Source organism: Triticum urartu, chromosome 2 (assembly GCF_003073215.2).
Source record: "Triticum urartu cultivar G1812 chromosome 2, Tu2.1, whole genome shotgun sequence".
In the NCBI taxonomy this organism is placed as follows: Eukaryota; Viridiplantae; Streptophyta; class Magnoliopsida; order Poales; family Poaceae; genus Triticum; species Triticum urartu.
This window is the reverse complement of record NC_053023.1, coordinates 702,368,682-702,390,251: the sequence shown is the minus strand read 5'-3', so window position 1 is coordinate 702,390,251 and position 21,570 is coordinate 702,368,682. Positions and strand designations below refer to the sequence as shown.

At 45.2% G+C, this 21,570-nt stretch overlaps 1 protein-coding gene across 1 annotated transcript; it reads left to right on the top strand.

Annotated features, from left to right (window-relative positions):
- Positions 1-19,243: 19,243 nt before the first annotated feature.
- On the top strand, positions 19,244-20,800 carry LOC125539894 (transcription factor WRKY45-2-like). Its single transcript, XM_048703430.1, has 3 exons — positions 19,244-19,639; positions 19,760-19,864; positions 20,028-20,800. Exons 1-3 carry the CDS (start codon positions 19,362-19,364, stop codon positions 20,527-20,529), a joined length of 885 nt encoding a protein of 294 aa, XP_048559387.1. The 5' UTR covers positions 19,244-19,361; the 3' UTR covers positions 20,530-20,800.
- The last annotated feature ends 770 nt before the right edge of the window (positions 20,801-21,570 follow it).

Sequence of the window (21,570 nt, the reverse complement as noted above, 5' to 3'; positions counted from 1 at the left end):
TTGTTATTTGATTAACGAGGTCACATCATTAGTTGAATGATCTGATTGACATGACCCATTCCATTAGCTTAGCACCCGATCGTTTAGTATGTTGCTATTGCTTTCTTCATGACTTATACATGTTCCTATGACTATGAGATTATGCAACTCCCGTTTGCCGGAGGAACACTTTGGGTGCTACCAAACGTCACAACGTAACTGGGTGATTATAAAGGAGCATTACAGGTGTCTCCAAAGGTAGATGTTGGGTTGGCGTATTTCGAGATTAGGATTTGTCACTCCGATTGTCGGAGAGGTATCTCTGGGCCCTCTCGGTAATACACATCACATAAGCCTTGCAAGCATTACAACTAATATGTTAGTTGTGAGATGATGTATTACGGAACGAGTAAAGAGACTTGCCGGTGACGAGATTGAACTAGGTATTGGATACCGACGATCGAATCTCGGGCAAGTAACATACCGATGACAAAGGGAACAACGTATGTTGTTATGCGGTCTGACCGATAAAGATCTTCGTAGAATATGTAGGAGCCAATATGGGCATCCAGGTCCCGCTATTGGTTATTGACCGGAGACGTGTCTCGGTCATGTCTACATTGTTCTCGAACCGTAGGGTCCGCACGCTTAAGGTTTCGATGACAGTTATATTATGAGTTTTGATGTACCGAAGGATTTCGGAGTCCCGGATGAGATCGGGGACATGACGAGGAGTCTTGAAATGGTCGAGACGTAAAGATCGATATATTGGACGACTATATTCAGACATCGGAAAGGTTCCGAGTGATTCGGGTATTTTTCGGAGTACCGGGTAGTTACGGGAGAAGTAATGGGCCTTGATGGGCTTTAGTGGGAAGAGGAAAAAGGCTGCTGCGCCCCCCCTCCCCTCTAGTCCGAATTGGACTAGGGAAAAGGGGGCCAACCACCTTTCCTACTCCTCCACTTCCTTCTCCCTTCCTCCCCTCTTGGTGGACTCCTACTAGGACTTGGAGTCCTAGTAGGACTCCACATCCTGGCCGCGCCTAGCCTTGGCCGGCCTCCTACTCCTCCATCCTTTATATACAGGGGCAGGGGGCACCCCATAGACACACAAGTTGATCCTCGTGATCGTTCCTTAGCCGTGTGCGGTGCCCCCTTCCACCATATTTCACCTCGGTCATATCATAGCGGTGCTTAGGCGAAGCCCTGCGACGGTAGAACATCAAGATCGTCACCACGCCGTCGTGCTGACGGAACTCCCCCCCGAAGCTTTGCTGGATCGGAGCCCGGGGATCGTCATCGAGCTGTACGTGTGCTAAGAACTCGGAGGTGCCGGAGTAACGGTGCTTGGATCGGTCGGATCGGGAAGACGTACGACTACTTCCTCTACGTTGTGTCAACGCTTCCGTTGTTGATCTACAAGGGTACGTAGATCATACTCTCCCCTCTCGTTGCTATGCATCACCATGATCTTGCGTGTGCGTAGGAAATTTTTTGAAATTACTACGAAACCCAACAGTGGCATCCGAGCCTAGGTTATTTATGTTGATGTTATATGCACGAGTAGAACACAAGTGAGTTGTGGACGATACAAGTCATACTGCCTACCAGCATGTCATACTTTGGTTCAGCGGTATTGTTGGACGAGACGACCTGGACCAACCTTACGCGTACGCTTACGCGAGACCGGTTCCCTCGACGTGCTTTGCACATAGATGGCTTGCGGGCGACTGTCTCTCCAACTTTAGTTGAACCGAGTATGGCTACGCACGGTCCTTGCGAAGGTTAAAACGGAGTCTATTTGACAAACTATCGTTGTGGTTTTGATGCGTAGGTGAGATTGGTTCTTACTTAAGCCCGTAGCAGCCACGTAAAACTTGCAACAACAAAGTAGAGGATGTCTAACTTGTTTTTGCAGGGCATGTTGTGATGTGATATGGTCAAGACATGATGCTGAATTTTATTGTATGAGATGATCATGTTTTGTAACCGAGTTATCGGCAACTGGCAGGAGCCATATGGTTGTCGCTTTATTGTATGCAATGCAATCGCGATGTAATGCTTTACTACTAAACAGTAGTGATAGTCGTGGAAGCATAAGATTGGAGAGACGACAACGATGCTACGATGGAGATCAAGGTGTCACGCCGGTGACGATGGTGATCATGACGGTGCTTCGGAGATGGAGATCACAAGCACAAGATGATGATGGCCATATCATATCACTTATATTGATTGCATGTGATGTTTATATTTTTATGCATCTTATCTTGCTTTGATTGACGGTAGCATTATAAGATGATCTCTCACTAAATTATCAAGAAGTGTTCTCCCTGAGTATGCACCGTTGCGAAAGTTCTTCGTGCTGAGACACCACATGATGATCGGGTGTGATAGGCTCTACGTTCAAATACAACGGGTGCAAAACAGTTGCACACGCGGAATACTCAGGTTATACAGGGGCAGGGGGCACCCCATAGACACACAAGTTGATCCTCGTGATCGTTCCTTAGCCGTGTGCGGTGCCCCCTTCCACCATATTTCACCTCGGTCATATCATAGCGGTGCTTAGGCGAAGCCCTGCGACGGTAGAACATCAAGATCGTCACCACGCCGTTGTGCTGACGGAACTCCTCCCCGAAGCTTTGCTGGATCGGAGCCCGGGGATCGTCATCGAGCTGTACGTGTGCTAAGAACTCGGAGGTGCCGTAGTAACGGTGCTTGGATCGGTCGGATCGGGAAGACGTACGACTACTTCCTCTACGTTGTGTCAACGCTTCCGTTGTTGATCTACAAGGGTGCGTAGATCATACTCTCCCCTCTCGTTGCTATGCATCACCATGATCTTGCGTGTGCGTAGGAAATTTTTTGAAATTACTACGAAACCCAACACGGGATGGGGTGAGATGCGCCACTGCGCTCGCCCGAGTGGAAGCTGCACGGCAGCGCGACGAGATCCGCTCGGCGTCGATGGGCACCGAGCCTGGAGGCTGGAGGAGCAGGAGCAGCAGAGGGACATGGAAAGCTTCGGCGCGAGCTTGAGTTCAGACCAAGGAAGAAGAGGAATGTGGATAGGAGTGTATTGATACAGACGTAATAGGTATTATGATCTGTATTTGTTTTTCTTTTTAGATGAGAAAATCTGGAGCGGGAGGGGGTGCACGCACAGCCATGCGATGGCTGCGTCGCACGGATGGTCGCACCAAGCGGCCGCAGGCAAGCCCCGTCCAGGGCAAGAAGGATTGCAATATATATCAAGAACAATGAAATCTACGGGCACATAATTCCTATTTGCAACAATAAGAACATCATTAATTCTTCCCATAGGTTTCTTAATAGTGGAATCCGCAAGATGCAAGCTTAGAGACCAATCATCAAAATTACGGAAATCTAGTAAATCACAGAAAGTCTTGGGAATAGTAGAGACACTAGCACCCAAATCACACAAAGCATAAAACTCATAATCTTTAATTTTAATTTTAATAGTGGGTTCCCACTCATCATAGAGTTTTCTAGGGATAGAAACTTTCAACTCAAGTTTTTCTTCATAAGATTGCGTCAAGGCATCAACAATATGTTCGGTAAAGGCTTTATTTCGACTATAAGCATGTGGAGAATTTAGCACGGATTGCAACAAGGAAATACAATCAATCAAAGAGCAATTTTCATAATTAAATTCCTTGAAATCCAATATAGTGGGTTTAGCAACATCTAAATTTTTATTTCTTTCCGTCCCACTTTCATCAATTTCATCATTAAGATCTAAACACTCCGAATTTTTCAAACGCCTTCTAGGTAAAGGAAGATCATATTCAGTTTCATCAAGATTCATATTGCAAAATAAAGATTTAATGGGAGACACTTCAATAACTTTTATATCTTCATCATTACTTTCATAGGAATTGGAAGAACACGCTTTAATAAAGGCATCTTTGGAAGCACGCATCCTAGCGGTTCTTTCTTTACACTCATCAATTGAAATTCTCATGGCTTTTAGAGACTCATTAATATCATGCTTAGGTGGAATAGATCTAAGTTTCAAAGCATCAACATCAAGAGCAATTCTATCAACGTTCCTAGCCAAATCATCAATATTCAACAATTTTTCTTCAATCATAGCATTAGAATTCTTTTGCGAAGAAATAAATTCCTTAATATTAGATTCAAAATCAGAGGGAATCTTATTATAATTTCCATAAGAGTTATTGTAGGAATTCCCATAATTATTAGAAGGATTACTAGGATATGGCCTAGGATTAAAATTCCCTCTATAAGCGTTGTTACCAAAATTATTCCTACCAACAAAATTCACATCCATAGATTCATTGTTATTCTCAATCAAAGTAGACAAAGGCATATCATTAGGATCATAAAAAACACTCTTAGTAGCAAATAATTTCATAAGTTCATCCATCTTTCCACTCAATACATTAATTTCTTCTATCGCATGCACTTTTTTATTAGATGTTCTTTCAGTATGCCATTGAGAATAATTAACCATAATAATATCTAGGAGTTTAGTAGCATCGCCTAAAGTGATTTCCATAAAAGTGCCTCCCGTGGCTGAATCTAAAAGATTTCTAGAAGCAAAATTCAATCCGGCATAAATTTTTTGTATAATCATCCACAAATTCAAACTATGAGTAGGGCAATTACGTATCATTATTTTCATTCTCTCCCAAGCTTGTGCAACATGTTCATGATCAAGTTTTTTAGAGTTCATAATATCGTTTCTAAGAGAGATGATCTTAGCGGGAGGAAAATACTTAGAGATAAAAGCATCTTTGCACTTGTTCCATGAATCAATACTATTCTTAGGCAAAGACGAAAACCAAGCTTTAGCACGATCTCTAAGCGAAAAAGGAAATAGCTTCAAAATTTAACGACATCATTATTGACATCTTTTTTCTTTTGCATATCACATAAATCAACGAAGCTATTCAGATGAGTAGCGGCATCTTCACTAGGAAGGCCGGCGAATTGATCTTTCATAACAAGATTCAACAAAGCAGTATTAATTTCACAAGATTCAGCATCGGTAAGAGGAGCAATCGGAGTGCTAAGGAAATCATTATTATTGGTATTGGTGAAGTCACACAATTTAGTAGTATCTTGAGCCATCGCAACGAACAAGCAATCTAACACACGAGCAAACAAAAAGCAAACGGACAAAAGAGGCAAACAGAGAGGGAGGATAGAGAGAGAGGGCAAATAAAAGGGCAAGGGTGAATTGGGGGGAGAGGAAAACGATAGGCAAATGGCAAATAATGTAATGCGAGAGATAGGGATTGTGATTGGTACTTGGTATATTGACTTTTTGCGTAGACTCCCCGGCAATGGCGCCAGAAATCCTTTTTGCTACATCTTGAGCTTGCGTTGGTTTTCCCCAAAGAGGAAGGGATGATGCAGCAGAGTAGCGTAAGTACTTCCCTCAGTTTTTGAGAACCAAGGTATCAATTGTAACGCCCCGAGACCGATGTGCCAGGTGTCGTCCAGTTATTCGTTGTTGTTGCCTTGTCATTGCTTGCGTGTCATGCATTGCATATCATGTCATCATGTGCATTTCATTTGCATACATGTTCGTCTCATGCATCCGAGCAGTTTCCCCGTTGTCCGTTTTGCATTCCGGCGCTCCGTTCTCCTCCGGTGGTCATTTCTACCTTCTTCTTGTGTGTGGGGATTAAACATTTCCGGATTGGACCGAGACTTGCCAAGCGGCCTTGTTTCACTACCGGTAGACCGCCTGTCAAGTTTCGTACCATTTGGACTTCGTTTGATGCTCCAACGGTTAACCGAGGGACCGAAAAGGCCTCGTGTGTGTTGCAGCCCAACACCCTTCCAATTTGGCCCAAAACCCACCTAAACCTCCTCCATCATCTCGGTCGTTCGATCATGATCGCGTGGCCGCAAACCGCACCTCATTTGGACTCTCCTAACTCCCTCTACCTATATATATGTGGCTCTCCCCAAAAATTCGCGGTGCAAACCCTAGCTTCTCCTACCTCGCGCCACCGGACAAAAATTCCACGCGCCCGGACATGTCCAGCCGCCGCCCTAGCCAATCCCGCGGTGCCACGTCATCCCGCCGGACCACCTCTCTCCTCCCCGCCGCTGAAGCCTGCCGGCCCAGATCCGGCCCGCGCGGGGCCGAACCGGGCCAGATCCCGCGCCACCGCCTGCCCGTACGCCGCCTCCTCGCACCGCGCCTCCGCCGCCATCGCCAAGCTCCGGCGCGGTGCGCTCGCCGGCGCCGCCCGCGGCCACCTCGCCGCCCCTTCGTGCTCGCCGCAGTCAGCAGCGACTCGCCGGCCGCCTTCCGCGCCCCTACCGCGCCCTCCGTCACCGATCCTCCCCGCGGCGCCCGCCTCTGGTCGGTGCTCGCCGGAGCCCATCACCGGTCATCGCCGGAATGGCCGCCCCTCGCCGGAGTTCAAGAACTCGCCGGAGTTCCGAGTGGGATCAGATCCACCCACTCGTCCATCCAAACGCAACGTCCCCGTCCCGGATCTCGTCATCCCGCGCCGTCCGATCCCGTTGACTTTCTCGGAGAGGTTGAATTTCCACTAAGTCCCCGAGTTTCCCAGTTTCATATGCATATGTTCTTAGCATCGTATCTTTGCATCCGTGGCTCCGATTCATGCATATAGCATATCAAAATGTTCGTCTCAAAGAGTACATCATTTCATCTCATTGCATCATTTTCATTTGAGTTCATCTTGAAGCCCGAAATGCTGTTGTAATAGTGCTACTTGAGATAATTGTCAGATCTGCTGCTCCATTTAGATATTTGTCATTTTTTCCATGATTATTGTGTGCATGATATGCCCTGATGTTCTACATATGTTTTGTTAAGGGTTTTGTCATCTTTCCAGAGGTGCAACCCATGTATTTTTGTGATGTGTGTGGTGACTAGTGCAAGCTTGCAAAGTGAGGCACTTGGTAATTCTGTTTTCAGGGACTTAGCAATTCCACTAAGTCCTTGAGCTGTTCATCTCATGTTGCCATATGTTCATGTTGTTTCCTAGTGATCCGTGCCTCTTTTGAGGATGATCAGTAAGGATGTTTTGTTAATCTTGTAGTGCTCTATCCATCCATGTCTTTGTTTGCAATTATGGAGCAGCCTAGCTTGAGTCAATCGAGCTCTACTTTTGCTACTTTGTGAATCTGGGCAGATTGTCAACTTGTTTGCAATTTTGCCGATGATGTTGTAGTTGATCCGTGCATGCTATGCTACTGTTCTTACCATGTCTAGCTTGAATTTTGTGTGTTCTTGATAGATGTATGCTTATCTTGTCATGACTTGCACCGTGGTGAGTGCATCGAGCTCGTAAACATGCCTACTTGAGTTCTGTTTTCAGCATGTGTTAGTTTTCACTAAGTCTGAAAACTGATTATGTTTTTGCTATGTTCACATGCTTGTTAATGTGTTTTCTGATCCCTTTTGGCTCAAGGTCACTAAGGGACTTTTGTTAAGCTGTTTGAGTAGCTCCATGCCATGTCTTACTTTGCCATGTTCAGGTCCTGTAGCATGTCGTTTTGTTGCTCCGAAGAGTGCTACCTGATCTGAAATTTCAGACAAGTGTTAATTTCACTAAGTCTGGGATCTGTTTACCATATGCGTTTTTGCCATGCTTGTTTGAACCTGTTACTGGATGATTTGGCCATACTCAGTGCTAGTCTTTTGTTAAGCATCTTGAATGCATTCCTGCCATGTATTTTGTTGTCATGTTTGAGTGTTCTAGCATGTTCATCTCATTGCATTTAGATGGCTACTTGCTGTAAATCGCAGACCGGTGTCATATTTGAATCGCTTGCCATTTCCAAACCGTAACTCCGTTTCCGGTGATCTTTATATCGTTTTCAAGCGATTTCATCTCATCTTTCCAGTGGCACACTTGGTTTTCCAAGTTGAGGCCAGGTTCATGCATTCCTTGTCCAATCATGCATATGCATCGCATACCGCATCCCGCATATCATACCATGTTCATGTGTTGGTTGTTTACTATGTTGTTTGCTTCTTTTCCGGTGTTTGCTTCTTTGGGTTGGTTCCGGTAACGTCGCGTTTGTGAGGACCCGTTCGTCTACGTTCGTTTGTCTTCTTCATGGACTCGTTCTTCTTCCTTGCGGGATTTCAGGCAAGATGACCATACCCTCGAAATCACTTCTATCTTTGCTTCCTAGTTGCTCGCTCTCTTGCTATGCCTATGCTGCGATACCTACCACTTGCTTATCATGCCTCCCATGTTGTTAAACCAAGCCTCTAACCCACCTTGTCCTAGCAAACCGTTGTTTGGCTATGTTACCGCTTTGCTCAGCCCCTCTTATAGCGTTGTTAGTTGTAGGTGAAGATTGAAGTTTGTTCCTTGTTGGAACATGGAGATGTTGTTCCTTGTTGGAACATGTTTACTTGTTGGGATATCACATTATATCTTATTTAATTAATGCATCTATATACTTGGTAAAGGGTGGAAGACTTGGCCTTATGCCTGGTGTTTTGTTCCACTCTTGCCGCCCTAGTTTCCGTCATATCGGTGTTATGTTCCCGGATTTTGCGTTCCTTACGCGGTTGGGCTATTATGGGAACCCCTTGACAGTTCGCCTTGAGTAAAACTCCTCCAGCAATGCCCAACATTGGTTTTACCATTCGCCACCTAGCCTCTTTTTCCCTTGGGTTTCGCGGACTCAAGGGTCATCATTATTTTACCCCCCCCCCCCCGGGCCAGTGCTCCTCTGAGTGTTGGTCCAACCTGTCAGCTGCCGGTGGCCACCAGGGGCAACTCTGGGCTGGCTTACCTGTACCTAGGACAATCTGAGTGTGCCCTGAGAAAGAGATATGTGCAGCTCCTATCGGGATTCGTCGGCACATTCGGGTGGTGTTGCTGGTATAGTTTTAGCCTGTCGAAATGTCTTGAAGAACCGAGATACCGAGTCTGATCAGAAGGTCTCGGGAGGAGGTCTATTCCTTCGTTGACCGTGAGAGCTTGTGATGGGCTAAGTTGGGACACCCCTGCAGGGATTTGAACTTTCGAAAGCCGTGCCCGCGGTTATGGGCAGATGGGAATTTTTTAATGTCCGGTTGTAGATAACTTGAACCTTAACTTAATTAAAATGAATCAACTGCGTGGGTAACCGTGATGGTCTCTTTCCGGCGGAGTCCGGGAAGTGAACACGGTGTTGGAGTTATGCTTGACGTAGGTTACTATAGGATCACTTCTTGATCATACTTTTATCGACCGTGCTTTGCCTTCTCCTCTCGCTCTCATTTGTGTATGTTCGCCACCATATATGCTAGTCGCTTGCTGCAGCTCCACATATATATTTACCTTGGCTTACCTATAAGCTTAAATAGTCTTGATCGCGAGGGTGCGAGATTGCTGAGTCCCTGTGGCTCACAGTTACTTCCAAAACCAGTTTGCAGGTGCCGATGAGTCCATGCAGATGACGCAACCAAGCTCAGGAGGAGCTCGATGAAGATCTTGTCCTTTGTGTTGTTTTCGTTCTAGTTGATCAGTAGTGGAGCCCAATTGGGGTCGATCGGGGGCCTTGTCGCATTTGGGGTTCTTCTTTTATTTTGGTTCCGTAGTCGGACCTTGATTGTATCTGGATGATGTAATGCTTTATTTATGTATTGTGTGAAGTGGCGATTGTAAGCCAACTATGTATCTCTTTCCCTTATGTATTACATGGGTTGTGTGAAGATTACCTCACTTGCAACATTGCTTTCAATGCGGTTATGCCTCTAAGTCGTGCTTCGACATGTGGGAGATATAGCCGCATCGAGGGTGTTACATCAATCCAGTAGGAGGCCACGCTCAAGTCCCTCGTACCTGCACAAAACGATAGCTACTCGGAACCAACGCGATTAGGGGTTGTCAAGCCCTTCACGGTCACTGACGAGAGTGAGATCTGATAGATAGAATATTTTTGGTATCTTTGATATAAATATGCAAAGTAAAAAGTAAAGGAAAAGTAAATAGCAAAACAATATAAAAGTGATGGAGATTGATATGATGAGAATAGACCCAGGGGCCATAGGTTTCACTAGTGGCTTCTCTCAAGAGCATAAGTATTCTACGGTGGGTGAACAAATTACTGTTGAGCAATTGATACAATTGTGCATAATTATGAGAATATCTAGGCATGATCATGTATATAGGCATCATGTCCGTGACAAGTAGATCAAAACGATTCTGCATCTACTACTATTACTCCACTCATCCACCGCTATCCAGCATGCATCTAGAGTATTAAGTTAAAAACAGAGTAACGCTTTAAGCAAGATGACATGATGTAGAGAGATAAATTCATGCAATATGAAATAAACCCTATCTTGTTATCCTCGATGGCAACGATACAATACGTGCCTTGCTGCCCCTTCTGTCACTGGGTAAGGACACCGCAAGATCAAACCCAAAGCTAAGCACTTCTCCCATGGCAAGTACTACCAATCTAGTTGGCCAAACCAAACGGATAATTCGAAGAGACTTGCAAAGATAACCAATCATACATAAAATAATTCAGAGAAGATTCAAATATTATTCATAGATAGACTTGATCATAAACCCACAATTCATCGGTCTCAACAAACACACCGCAAAAAGAAGATTACATCGAATAGATCTCCACGAGAGAGGGGGAGAACTTTGTATTGAGATACAAAGAGAGAGAAGAAGCCATCTAGCTACTAACTATGGACCCGAAGGTCTGAGGTGAACTAATCACACTTCATCGGAGAGGCTATGATGATGTAGAAGCCCTCCGTGATGACGGCCCTCTTTCGGCAGAGCTCCGGAACAGGCCCCAAGATGGGATCTCGTGGATACAGAAAGTTGCAGTGGTGGAATTCGGTTTTTGGCTCCTCTTCTGATCGTTTGGGGGTACGTGTCTATATATAGGAGGAAGAAGTATGCCGGAGGAGCAACGAGGGGCCCACGAGGCAGGGGGCGCTCCCTAGGGGGGGCGCCCCCACCCTCGTGACCGCTTCTTTTGTTTCTTGGAGTAGGGTCCAAGTCTCCTGGATCACGTTCGGTGAGAAAATCACGTTCCCGAAGATTTTATTCCGTTTGGACTCCATTTGATATTCCGTTTCTTCGAAACACTAAAATAGGCAAAAAAAACAGCAATTCTGGGCTGGGCCTCCGGTTAATAGGTTAGTCCCAAAAATAATATAAAAGTGGAATATAAAGCCCAATATAGTCCAAAACAGTAGATAATATAGCATGGAGCAATCAAAAATCATAGATACGTTGGAGACGTATCACCATACTACATAGATATATGCTTGTTTCATGCTGTTATCCTGTCCACCTTACTACTGAACTAGTTTACCAAAATGAGTTTCATATACTACATTGTAAACCTGAGATGTGTTTGTTTGTTTCTCTTTTAGAACGCGGATAAAATATTGGAGAAGAGTACCCTGTTATGCAATGGTAAAGGAAGTAATGCAGATAAGGTTCAAGATAGTGAGACATCCCTGTTGGTCTCCAAGAAAGCTGATAAAAACTATATTGAAGACACTGAGACAACCCCAAAGTCCTGTCTTCATGTAGTGTTCGAGTTACTAGCTACCACTGCTGGCACCAGCTCTTCGAACTCGTTGCCTGAATCAATTCGGCTTCTTGAGTCTCAACTTCAAGTTGAAAGACATCGATCAGATGTTATGCGACAGGAAGCCGAAGGACTGAGGAAGTCCCTGCAGAATTCAGATGCATACTTTCTGGTGCAACAGCAAGCGCTGGAGGACTTAAGCGGCAAATAAGAGAAAGTTAATAAGCTTGCTAAGCATCTTGTCAGCATTATGGGTACCCAGGATATTGTTTCTTGAGCTCTTCTGAAGTGGTTTCAGTTCTAGACTTGTTTTGCTGCGGTGTTTATATGCTGCTGTGTTCCCTATATTTGCACTGGTGGCGAACTTTGATGCCTAGTGGATGTAATATGCGTAATATCCATGATAGCCTATTGTAAGTTGCTTGCTTATTTATTTCCTTGTTGTCTTGTTTATTTGTTTGCTTGTAGTCAGTGCAGTTCTTTTTCTGCAGTTTGCTAGTGGCTACAATAACCTATTTTTTAAAACTAGGCCACAATAACCATGGGCTAATATTTACTGTAGTGACACTGGGCCTCCTACGGGCCGTAGAAACAGTGGGCCTTCTACGGGCCGTAGAAACAGTGGGCCTTCTACGCGCCGTAGAAACAATGGGCCTTCTACGGGTCGTATCATCAATGAGCCTTATACGGGCCGTATGATCGATTGGCCAAACATGGGCCAAACAGACCGCATTCTGGTCATAAATGGGCTAGAGTTGGAATCGTCCGTTCATGGGCCGACCATAACGGTCCATCGTTAATAGGCCGTATTTGATGATGCTATGAAAACGGCCCAACGTATTAACGGACCACAAACGGGCCGACTGTAACCACGGGCTGAATTTGGCCCACAAGCAGAAAATGACAGTAATGGGCCGTAAGTAAACGAATGCTGGAAATGAGCCCAAGAATATATGGGCTCTGAGAAGGCCGAAAGATAACATGGGCTGGAAATGGCCCAATGGAATAACGGGCCGTTAATGGGTATAAAGTGATACACTGTTCTTTACGAGCCAGTTTCACCACGGGCCGTTAATGGGTGTAAAGTGATACACTGTTCATTACAGGCCAGTTTCACCACGGGCCGTTAATAGGCCAAGAGTTACATAGGGCCTCATATGGGCCGAAAGATGTCATGGGCCATACATGGGCCAGAAGTGAAAAAGGGCTGGAATCATATTGGATGGCCCAGATGACGCTACTAGGCCTGATTCGAATAGGGCGTAACGGGCCTTGGGTTAGTGGGCTGTAAATGGGCTATATGCGAACAGGTCGTTAACACGCTTTCCATGGGCCGGCCCGCCACCTTTTGACCAAGTCAAACGGGCTGGCCTTTTCACAGGAATGGGCCTTTGTTGGGCCGTGCCACGTGTCGACGTATCATAGGCGCCTTCTGTCCAATGAGTGGATGACATCTGTCCCAGCGATGAGCCGACACGTGTTTCCTCCAGCCAATGATGATTTTACACATGGAAAATCCCCATTGGTCGGGGTTGTTAACGGGTTATCGGATCCAAAACCTGACTCGATAGCTTAACGGTGTTCCGTTACGGTGGATGCCACGTGTCGGTCACCCTTGACGAAAGCACTTCTATGACGCGCGATTTATTGTCATGGAAGTGGACACTTCCGTGATGATAATTTTGGTAATGTCATGGAACACTTCTACGACAGCACAAGTATGACTATCTTGATTCTGTCATAAAATCGTCATGGATGTACATGCATGACAGAAAACGCGACCTACTGTGACAAACACGTATCATCACGGAAGTGTATTTTTTTGTAGTGTTCACCGTCGTCATCACCAACTCTTCCCCCCTCTATGCAGCAGTGTAAGCCCTCTTTTACCTGCTATAATCTCTACTTAAACATGGTGCTCAACTCTATATATTATTTCCCAATGATGTATGGCTATCCTATGATGTTTGAGTAGATCTGTTTTGTCCTATGGGTTAATTGATGATCGTGATTGGTTGGAGTTGCATGTTTTATTATTGGTGCTGTCCTATGGTGCTCCCCGTGTCACCCAAGCATGAGGGATCCCCGCTGTAGGGTTTGCAATATGTTCATGATTTGCTTATGGTGGGTGGCGTGAGTGACAGAAGCACATACCCGAATAAGTAGGTTGTTTTGGGAGTAAAGAGGACTTGGTGCCTTATAATGCTATGGTTGCGTTTTACCTTAATGATCTTTAGTAGTTGCGGATGCTTGCTAGAGTTCCAATCATAAGTGCATATGATCCAAGAAGAGAAAGTATGTTAGCTTATGCCTCTCCCTCAATTAAAATTGCAATAATGATTACCGGTCTAGTTATCGATTGTCGAGGGACAAATAAGTTTCTCGTGAAAAAAGCTCTCTACTAAAATTAATTTAGTTGTGTCTTTATCTAAACAGCCCCTGGCTTTTATTTACATGCTCTTTATTATCTTGCAAACCTAGCCTACAACACCTACAAAGTACTTCTAGTTTCATACTTGTTCTAGGTAAGGCAAACGTTAAGCGTGCGTAGAGTTGTATCGGTGGTCGATAGAACTTGAGGGAATGTTTGTTCTACCTTTAGCTCCTCGTTGGGTTTGGCACTCTTACTTATCAAAAGAGGCTACAATTGATCCCCTATACTTGTGGGTTATCACGCACCTCCCCATAGGCCTTGACCATTGCCGCCTCTAGAGTCGAGTCACGTCCTCGAGTGTTGGTGAGGCCAGAAAATGGGGTCTGACACCTCTTCTCCTCATGCAGCCGTTGTGGAATTCATGGAGAATCCCTGCAACCATCGAGATATTTGACAGAGGACACACATAAGGTATTCAATGAGATGGACAATTTTCTTTTGTAATAAAATCTTACGAAAGTTATTTTATGTAAAGGAAGTGTGAATAGCAAAGGAAAAGTTTTAAGCCACTAAGTTTTTGGGATTAGTTAGGATGTAGTTTCTAAACCCAAGTTTTTTTAGTAGTAAGTTTTAGGGTTCGTGTTTATAAAGTTATGCTTTGGAGATTGAACGGAGATGCCTTTATCCTATAGTAGTTCACGCATTTCATGCGGGGGTGCTAACTCCAACTTTAGAGTGTGTTTTCCTAGTTAAAATTTACTAAAGTAATGGCTACTCCCTCCTTTCCAGTTTATATTTATCGCAATTTTTTCATTTTTCCAATTTAAAGGACTCATCTCCATCTCCTTTTGAGATTCCAAGGCACATTAAATATTTGCATGCAAGAATTAAAAAGGAACCCGCCAATGCATGTAATGCTACTAATCATCTAGTAGCCAAGCATGCATGCACTGCAATTAATCTCAATTAATGCATCAATTTAGTGTGGGTAGTTTTGTAAAGTGCGAGATACATTCCTCCACTCACCACATGCCTTGGTTGATGAGATTTCAGATTTGAGCCCTATAAACCGGAAATGAGGGAGTATATGTTTTCTTTTAATTTAACCCCATATATATTCACTACATGAAAATGAGAACAAGATTATTAACTTCATAATTATCAGCGCTGATGGTTATCTTAGATGGGACTGGCCATAAGTCTATTCGCAAAAAGAAAGGACTCCATAAGTCGCCTGAAAAATTATTTAGGGCAAGTCAATTTTCTGGAGCACCTCAGCTTTGGAACAATTACGTTGTTGCCAAAGAAGGAGGCGTCAGTTTGTATTGAGTAGTTCATACTGATATGTCTGCTTAATGTGAGCTTCACGATCTTTACAAAAGTTGGTACAACTCACCTCACACGTATTGCACATAGTGTGGTGGTTTTCATGTTGGGACTTGGGACGACATATTCTGGAGGCGGCATAGGGATCAAGGTAAAATGATGATACAAGTCATTATTTTCAGACGCAAAAGGGACTAAGACATGGGGATCTGATGTCTGCTATCCTATTCAATATAGTTGCAGATATGTTGGCGGTTCTCATTGGATTAGCCAAAGAGGACGGTCAAGCGGGTGGGTGTCGGTGTCAAAACCGGCGGATCTCGGGTAGGGGGTCCCGAACTATGCGTATAAGGTCGATGGTAACAGGAGGCAGGGGACACAATGTTTTACCCAGGTTTAGGCCCTCTTGATGGAGGTAATACCCTACGTCATGCTTGATTGATATTGATGAATATGAGGATTACAAGAGTTGATCTACCACGAGATCGTTGTGGCTAAAACCCTAAAAGTCTAGCCTATATGATTATGATTGCTTCTACGGACTAAACCCTCCAGTTTATATAGACACTGGAGGGGACTAGGGTTGTACAAAGTCGGTTACAAAGAAAGGAATCTTCATATCCAAACGCCAGGATTGCCATACACGCCAAGGAGAGTCCCATCCGGACACGAGAGAGAGTCTTCTGTCTTGTATCTTCACGGCCCATCAGTCCGGCCCATGTCCAACAGGCCGGACGCCCGAGGACCCCTTAATCCAGGACTCCCTCAGTGGGCTCATACCTCAGCTCGTTGATAGCGGGGTGTCCAGACTACAATACGCAGGTGATACAATTAATTTCATGGACCATGATTTGGCAGAGGCTAGAAATATGAAGCTGGTTTTGTATTTTTTGAATAACTATTTGGTTTGAAAATCAATTTCAACAAGTGAAATGTTTTTTTTTGGGTGCGCCCAGGAAGAACAGGAAAACTGTAGACGGTTGTTTGGGTGTGAGTTGGGATCTCTACCTTTTAGTTATCTGGGTATCACAATTCATCACCGAAAATTAACCAACGAAGAATGGAAGTGCATAGAGGATCAATTTGAGAAGAATCTGAGCTGCTGGAAGGGCAAGATTATGTCTTTGGGGGTCGACTGATTCTGATAAATTCCGTACTTACAAGTATGCCGATGTTCCTATTGTGTTTCTTTGAAGTACATGTGGGGGTACAGAAAAGGTTGGAAATCTATCGATCACGTTTTTTCTGGCAAAGCAGTGAGAATAAAGCCAAGTACATGTTGGCCAAGTGGGATATAATTTATAGGACGAAGGACCAAGGGAGTTTAGGGATTGAAAACCTTGAGGTAAAGAATATGTGCTTACTCAGTAAATGGCTATACATGCTATCTGTTGAGGAGGAGGGTGTGTGGGTATAGTTATTACGTAACAAGTACTTGCAGTCCAAGACCTTAACATGGGTTACGGCGCATCCGAATGATGCACCTTCCTCGAAGGGGCTGATGCGGACAAAGGTGGCCTTTTTTCACTAGGACCAAATTCATTGTAGGGAACGGTAACACTACTAGACTTTGGGAACATACATCGATAATGAATACGACATTAGCCATAAAATACCCAACCCTTTACAACATTGTACAATGTAAATACGCTTTCGTAAATACAATACTAGGATCGGTTCCCTTAAACATTTAGTTCCGGAGATCACTAGTGTGGGAGAGATGGGATAGATGGCTACATCTTGTGCGCAGATTAATGGAGGTTAACCTTTCTGATGAGCTAGATTCACTACATTGGAAACTCTCGGTGCCAGGGGTTTTCTTAGTGAAATCTATGTTTTTAGGTTTGAGAAACTCTGCTCTAATCCCAAAGGCACTTCGTATTTGGAAAATTAAGGTGCCTTTAAGAATAAATGTATCTATGTGGCATGTTCACAATGAAGTGATGTTGTCTAAGGACAACTTGGTAAAATGCAGTTGGGAGGGTAGTAAACATGTTGTTTCCGTGATCAAGATGAGACTGTCCAACATCTTTTTCTCGAATGCTCACTAGTCAAGTCACTATGGCGTACATTACATGTGGCCTCTAATGTTAGCCCTCATAATAGCATTGCCACGTTATTTGGAACATGACTATATATGGTAGAGTCTAAAATAGCAGTGCATATTCAAGTCAGAGTGCGTGCATTAATTTGGGCTACATGAAACCGTCGAAATGATGTAATTTTTAACAGATAGACCATCACAAATCTTTTGCAGGTCATCTACCGGACAACTGGTTGGATCCGTATGTGGTCGTCATTCCACCATGTGGAAGCCAATCAACATATGGATTATGGGTGCTACCGCTCGAAGACGTTATCATGGGATACTTACAACCGGTTTGGATGGCGATCCAACAATAAATATGTGTTTAGTCATCTTATCTTATTTTTGTTGATTGTGACGATTTTTATTTCAGGTTGTTTTGCGAGATTGTACCAAACTACGTACTTGATATCTACTTGCTTTAATAATATGATTTCATATATCACTTCCTTTTTCCAATAAAGAAATGTGTTTTCTTCTTCTTTTAGCCCGTTTATTAATCTTTCAATCGCTCTTTCAGTGTATAACTATCTTTACCTAATAATAATAAAGCAAATTGGGTTTCTTTCGTCCCTCGTGGCATTTTTCAGAAAAGTCCCTATATTTCAGAGAATTCAACCCGCAGTCCTGTTTTAAGTTAAAACGAATCGTTATTTTCGTATTTTACACAAAAGTCCCTGTATTTTCTTGAAATCAACCCACCGTCCGGATTTAAGTCACACCCGAACCGTTATTTTACATTTTTTGAAAACCCCCTGATGTTTTAGGTAATTCATCCGTGGATCATATTTAAGTCAAACAAATGCTTTTTAAAATCAATCATATCTTTTAAACCATAACTCCGATTTGAACATGTTATATATGAAATTTGATTAGAAAATATGTAGAATATGAATATGAGATTATTTTTACCTGTTAAGTATTTTAAATTATTATTTTGGAATATATTTGAGTCAAACCAAATGATTTCTAAATTATCTGTATCTTTTAAACCATAACTTCGATTTTAACATATTATATATGAAATTTTATTAGAAAAATGTGTGGAATCTAAATATAATGTTAATTTTACCTGTTAAATATTTTTAAAATATTTTTATGTAAGCAAACTTATAATTTGTAGCGCAAGATTCATTTTTTTCATACCGGCGGCGATCCAGATTGCAAATAAACACCCCACTATAACCATATAGGAAAAAGAAAACATCAATAACTACACATGAATACCTCTGAAAAATGTCGCAGGGGAAAACAACAGATTTCTCATCGCGGGAGTGAGTGAGAGAGAGAGAGAGGGGGGGAGGGAGAGGGAGAGGGAGAGAGAGACGCCTTAGGATTAACCATATTCAACACACGTTTTTTTATTGTTTTGTGTGAACACCGAGGCCATCGCCGGCGAAGGTGAGAAGGAGGATAAGCGGCAACACAAATATGATGCCTCACAAAAATAAAGGAGATGGATCTATTGTGGTCTTGAGTGATGATTGTTGAGTTAAGAGCGTGTGTTATATTTCTCTCCCGTTGCAACGCATGGGCTCTTTTGCTAGTCTATATATAACTGTCTATGTTTGGTTCATTTTAAGATAAAAAATAGTAATAACTTCATGTCACCATGGATCAGGTGTGCCGTTGATGCAGGGTGACGTGGAGCTAGCTGGTACGTCGATGACTGAATCTCATACGACAGCCCGATGCATACAGAACACAGGCGATCTTCAGATCCTCAGAGCGCGGTGAAATATTTCCAACAATGACGCGGCACGCACCCCCGCCACCCGCATCACCCCCGCCCTCGTCATCCCCTGACGACCCGCACTCGTCACCCGCGGCGGCAACTTCCGGGGTGCTTCCCCCTTGGACAATACCTCCACACCAAGGAAGCTCGTTTCTCCCACATGCGTGCATCTGGCCAATCGCCCGCCATGATATATACGATCCTTCCACCTACCTTCCTCAAGCTGCCCCCCGCCCTTGCCTTGCTGCTCCAGAATCCAGATCACTGGTAGTAGACGGTAGCTAGAGCAGGAGAGTGTTCGAGTTCACGAGATGTCCATGGCGCCGTACGAGCAGGTGATGGATGACCTGGCCAAGGGGCAGCAGTTCGCGACGCAGCTGCAGGGCCTCCTCCGGGACTCCCCCAAGGCCGGCCACATCATGGACCAGATCCTCCACACCTTCTCCCGCGCCATCCACGCCGCCAAGGCCGCGGCCGCGGCCGCTGCCAGCGCCAGCGCCAGCGAGAGCGAGGTCACCGACGGCGCAAGCAGCGGCGGGAAGAGGAAGCCCGCCGCCGGCGGAGGACCGCGCAAGGCCTGTCGGACAAGGTGAGGCGGCTCGACCTCATGATTCTTGATATGTTATTAGTTATAGACTGGTATTTTGTTGGCACCGTGATAATGGACTGGAATATGTTTGTAAAATCTCTTCTTTCTTGGGCGTTGCAGGACCCAGGATTCGTCCGTCGTGACCAAGAGCATGAGGAGCTTGGAGGACGGGCAGACATGGCGCAAGTACGGGCAGAAGGAGATACAGAACTCCAAGCACTCAAAGTACGTTTCTGCCCTCCAATCATTACCAATAAACCGCTAAAAAAACACAAAGTGTGTTGCCAATAGTGCTGTGCAACAACCAGCGCTGCCTGTAATTAACCCCTCGATGGGCCTCCGTGAACTGACAAGCGCCTTGGATGTGTTTTGTTCTCCTTGTCCACAGGGCCTACTTCCGGTGCACGCACAAGTACGACCAGCAGTGCATGGCGCGGCGGCAGGCCCAGCGCTGCGACGACGACCCGGACACGTTCAGGGTCACCTACATCGGCGCGCACACCTGCCGGGACCCCGCCGCCGCCGTGGCGCCGCATGCTCCCGGCACCGCAGCCGGCTGCCACCTCATCAGCTTCGCGCCGGCCGCTGCTCATGGCACCACCACCAGCACCACCACAACGAACAGCAACCTGGTCGGCGAGGACGCTGCGACGGGGTCCGGCCTGCTGCTGCCTGGCCTGAAGCTTGAGGGCGGCGACCTGGAGGAGGTGCTGAGCAGCCGCACGCCCGGGAGCTCTGCCCTGTACGGCGGCGCGGCGGCGGCGGCGGCTTGGCCTGACCAGGGCGACGTCACGTCCACCCTGCAGTACGGTGGTGCCGGTGCCTTTGGAGTGCTCTTTGATGGTTACCCGTATCTCGAGGACATCCTGTCGTACGATCTCGACCATTGATCGGTGGAGCTGTGGATTGGGAGGATCGACCGATCGACTCGACGCGTATATATATATATATATATATATGCAAATAATGGTCGATCTTCCCGATTGCGCGTAGTAGGTTTAGTTTGTACATTTCTTTTCTGCAGAGTGTCACTTAGAAGTTGCATCTTTGTTACTCATCCATCCGTCCCATGTGTACGTGGATTATGTTAGCCTTTTAGCTGAGCCGAGACTTTTGATTCTCCAAGTGGCTGAGAAGTGAACACAAACTTTCAGTATATTATGTACCACTTGTGTAAAAAGTTACATAGCCTATTCGGTTAGGGCATCCTCCAAAATAGACTCTCAAATGCTCCGCAAACGTTCAAACTGAGTTGTTCGCACCCGGGACGCACTTTGCCACCCAATATTGTCCCACATCGGTACCGCAAACCGGAGGCAAATCAAGGGGCTTTGTAGGAGTCCCGACCTTCACCACATAGAACACCGACGACACCCTCGGCCCACCCAAAATCACACCCGTATTTTCCCTCCTTCTCTGCATCCGCCTTCTTTCTGGCGCCGCCGCAGCTGTAACACTTGGCCGCCTATGAAGCCCTCGCTGGACCTCCGCCGCTCCAGCCGGTCGCCAAGTCGCTTTGCCTACGCCATTGTTCCACATCTCTGGTTTGTCCGCCTCGCAGGTACTATCCTCCCCGCGGATGTCGTCCGTGGGGTCACCACACCCGACAAGTTTTTCGTGAAATGCACGTGCTAAATTTGTGACAGTTTTTCTCCCTTCTTTGAAGCAATGGGTTTATACATGGAGTATTATGCAGGCGGTCTTTGCAGACGCGGAGCGTGCGAAAGAGCATGTTCTCAATTTCAAGGCATCGATCAAGGGTCATTGAGTGCTGAATCGGTACTTGGCACGAGGGGATTTAACGATGATGCACGGCTTGCCCCTGATGCCCTATTCACGGGACAATTCGCACTGATGCTTTCGGATGCGCAAAAGTTTGTTTGATTGCCTCTACAATGGCGTCTGGGCCTACGATGACTACTTGATCCTGA

Excerpts from the sequence above, each read along its gene's own strand:
- LOC125539894 (XM_048703430.1), top strand. The coding sequence starts at position 19,362 with ATGTCCATGGCGCCGTACGAGCAGGTGATGGATGACCTGGCCAAGGGG. Across the intron at positions 19,640-19,759 it reads CGCAAGGCCTGTCGGACAAG|GACCCAGGATTCGTCCGTCG; the intron begins GTGAGGCGGCTC and ends TGGGCGTTGCAG. Across the intron at positions 19,865-20,027 it reads CAGAACTCCAAGCACTCAAA|GGCCTACTTCCGGTGCACGC; the intron begins GTACGTTTCTGC and ends CCTTGTCCACAG.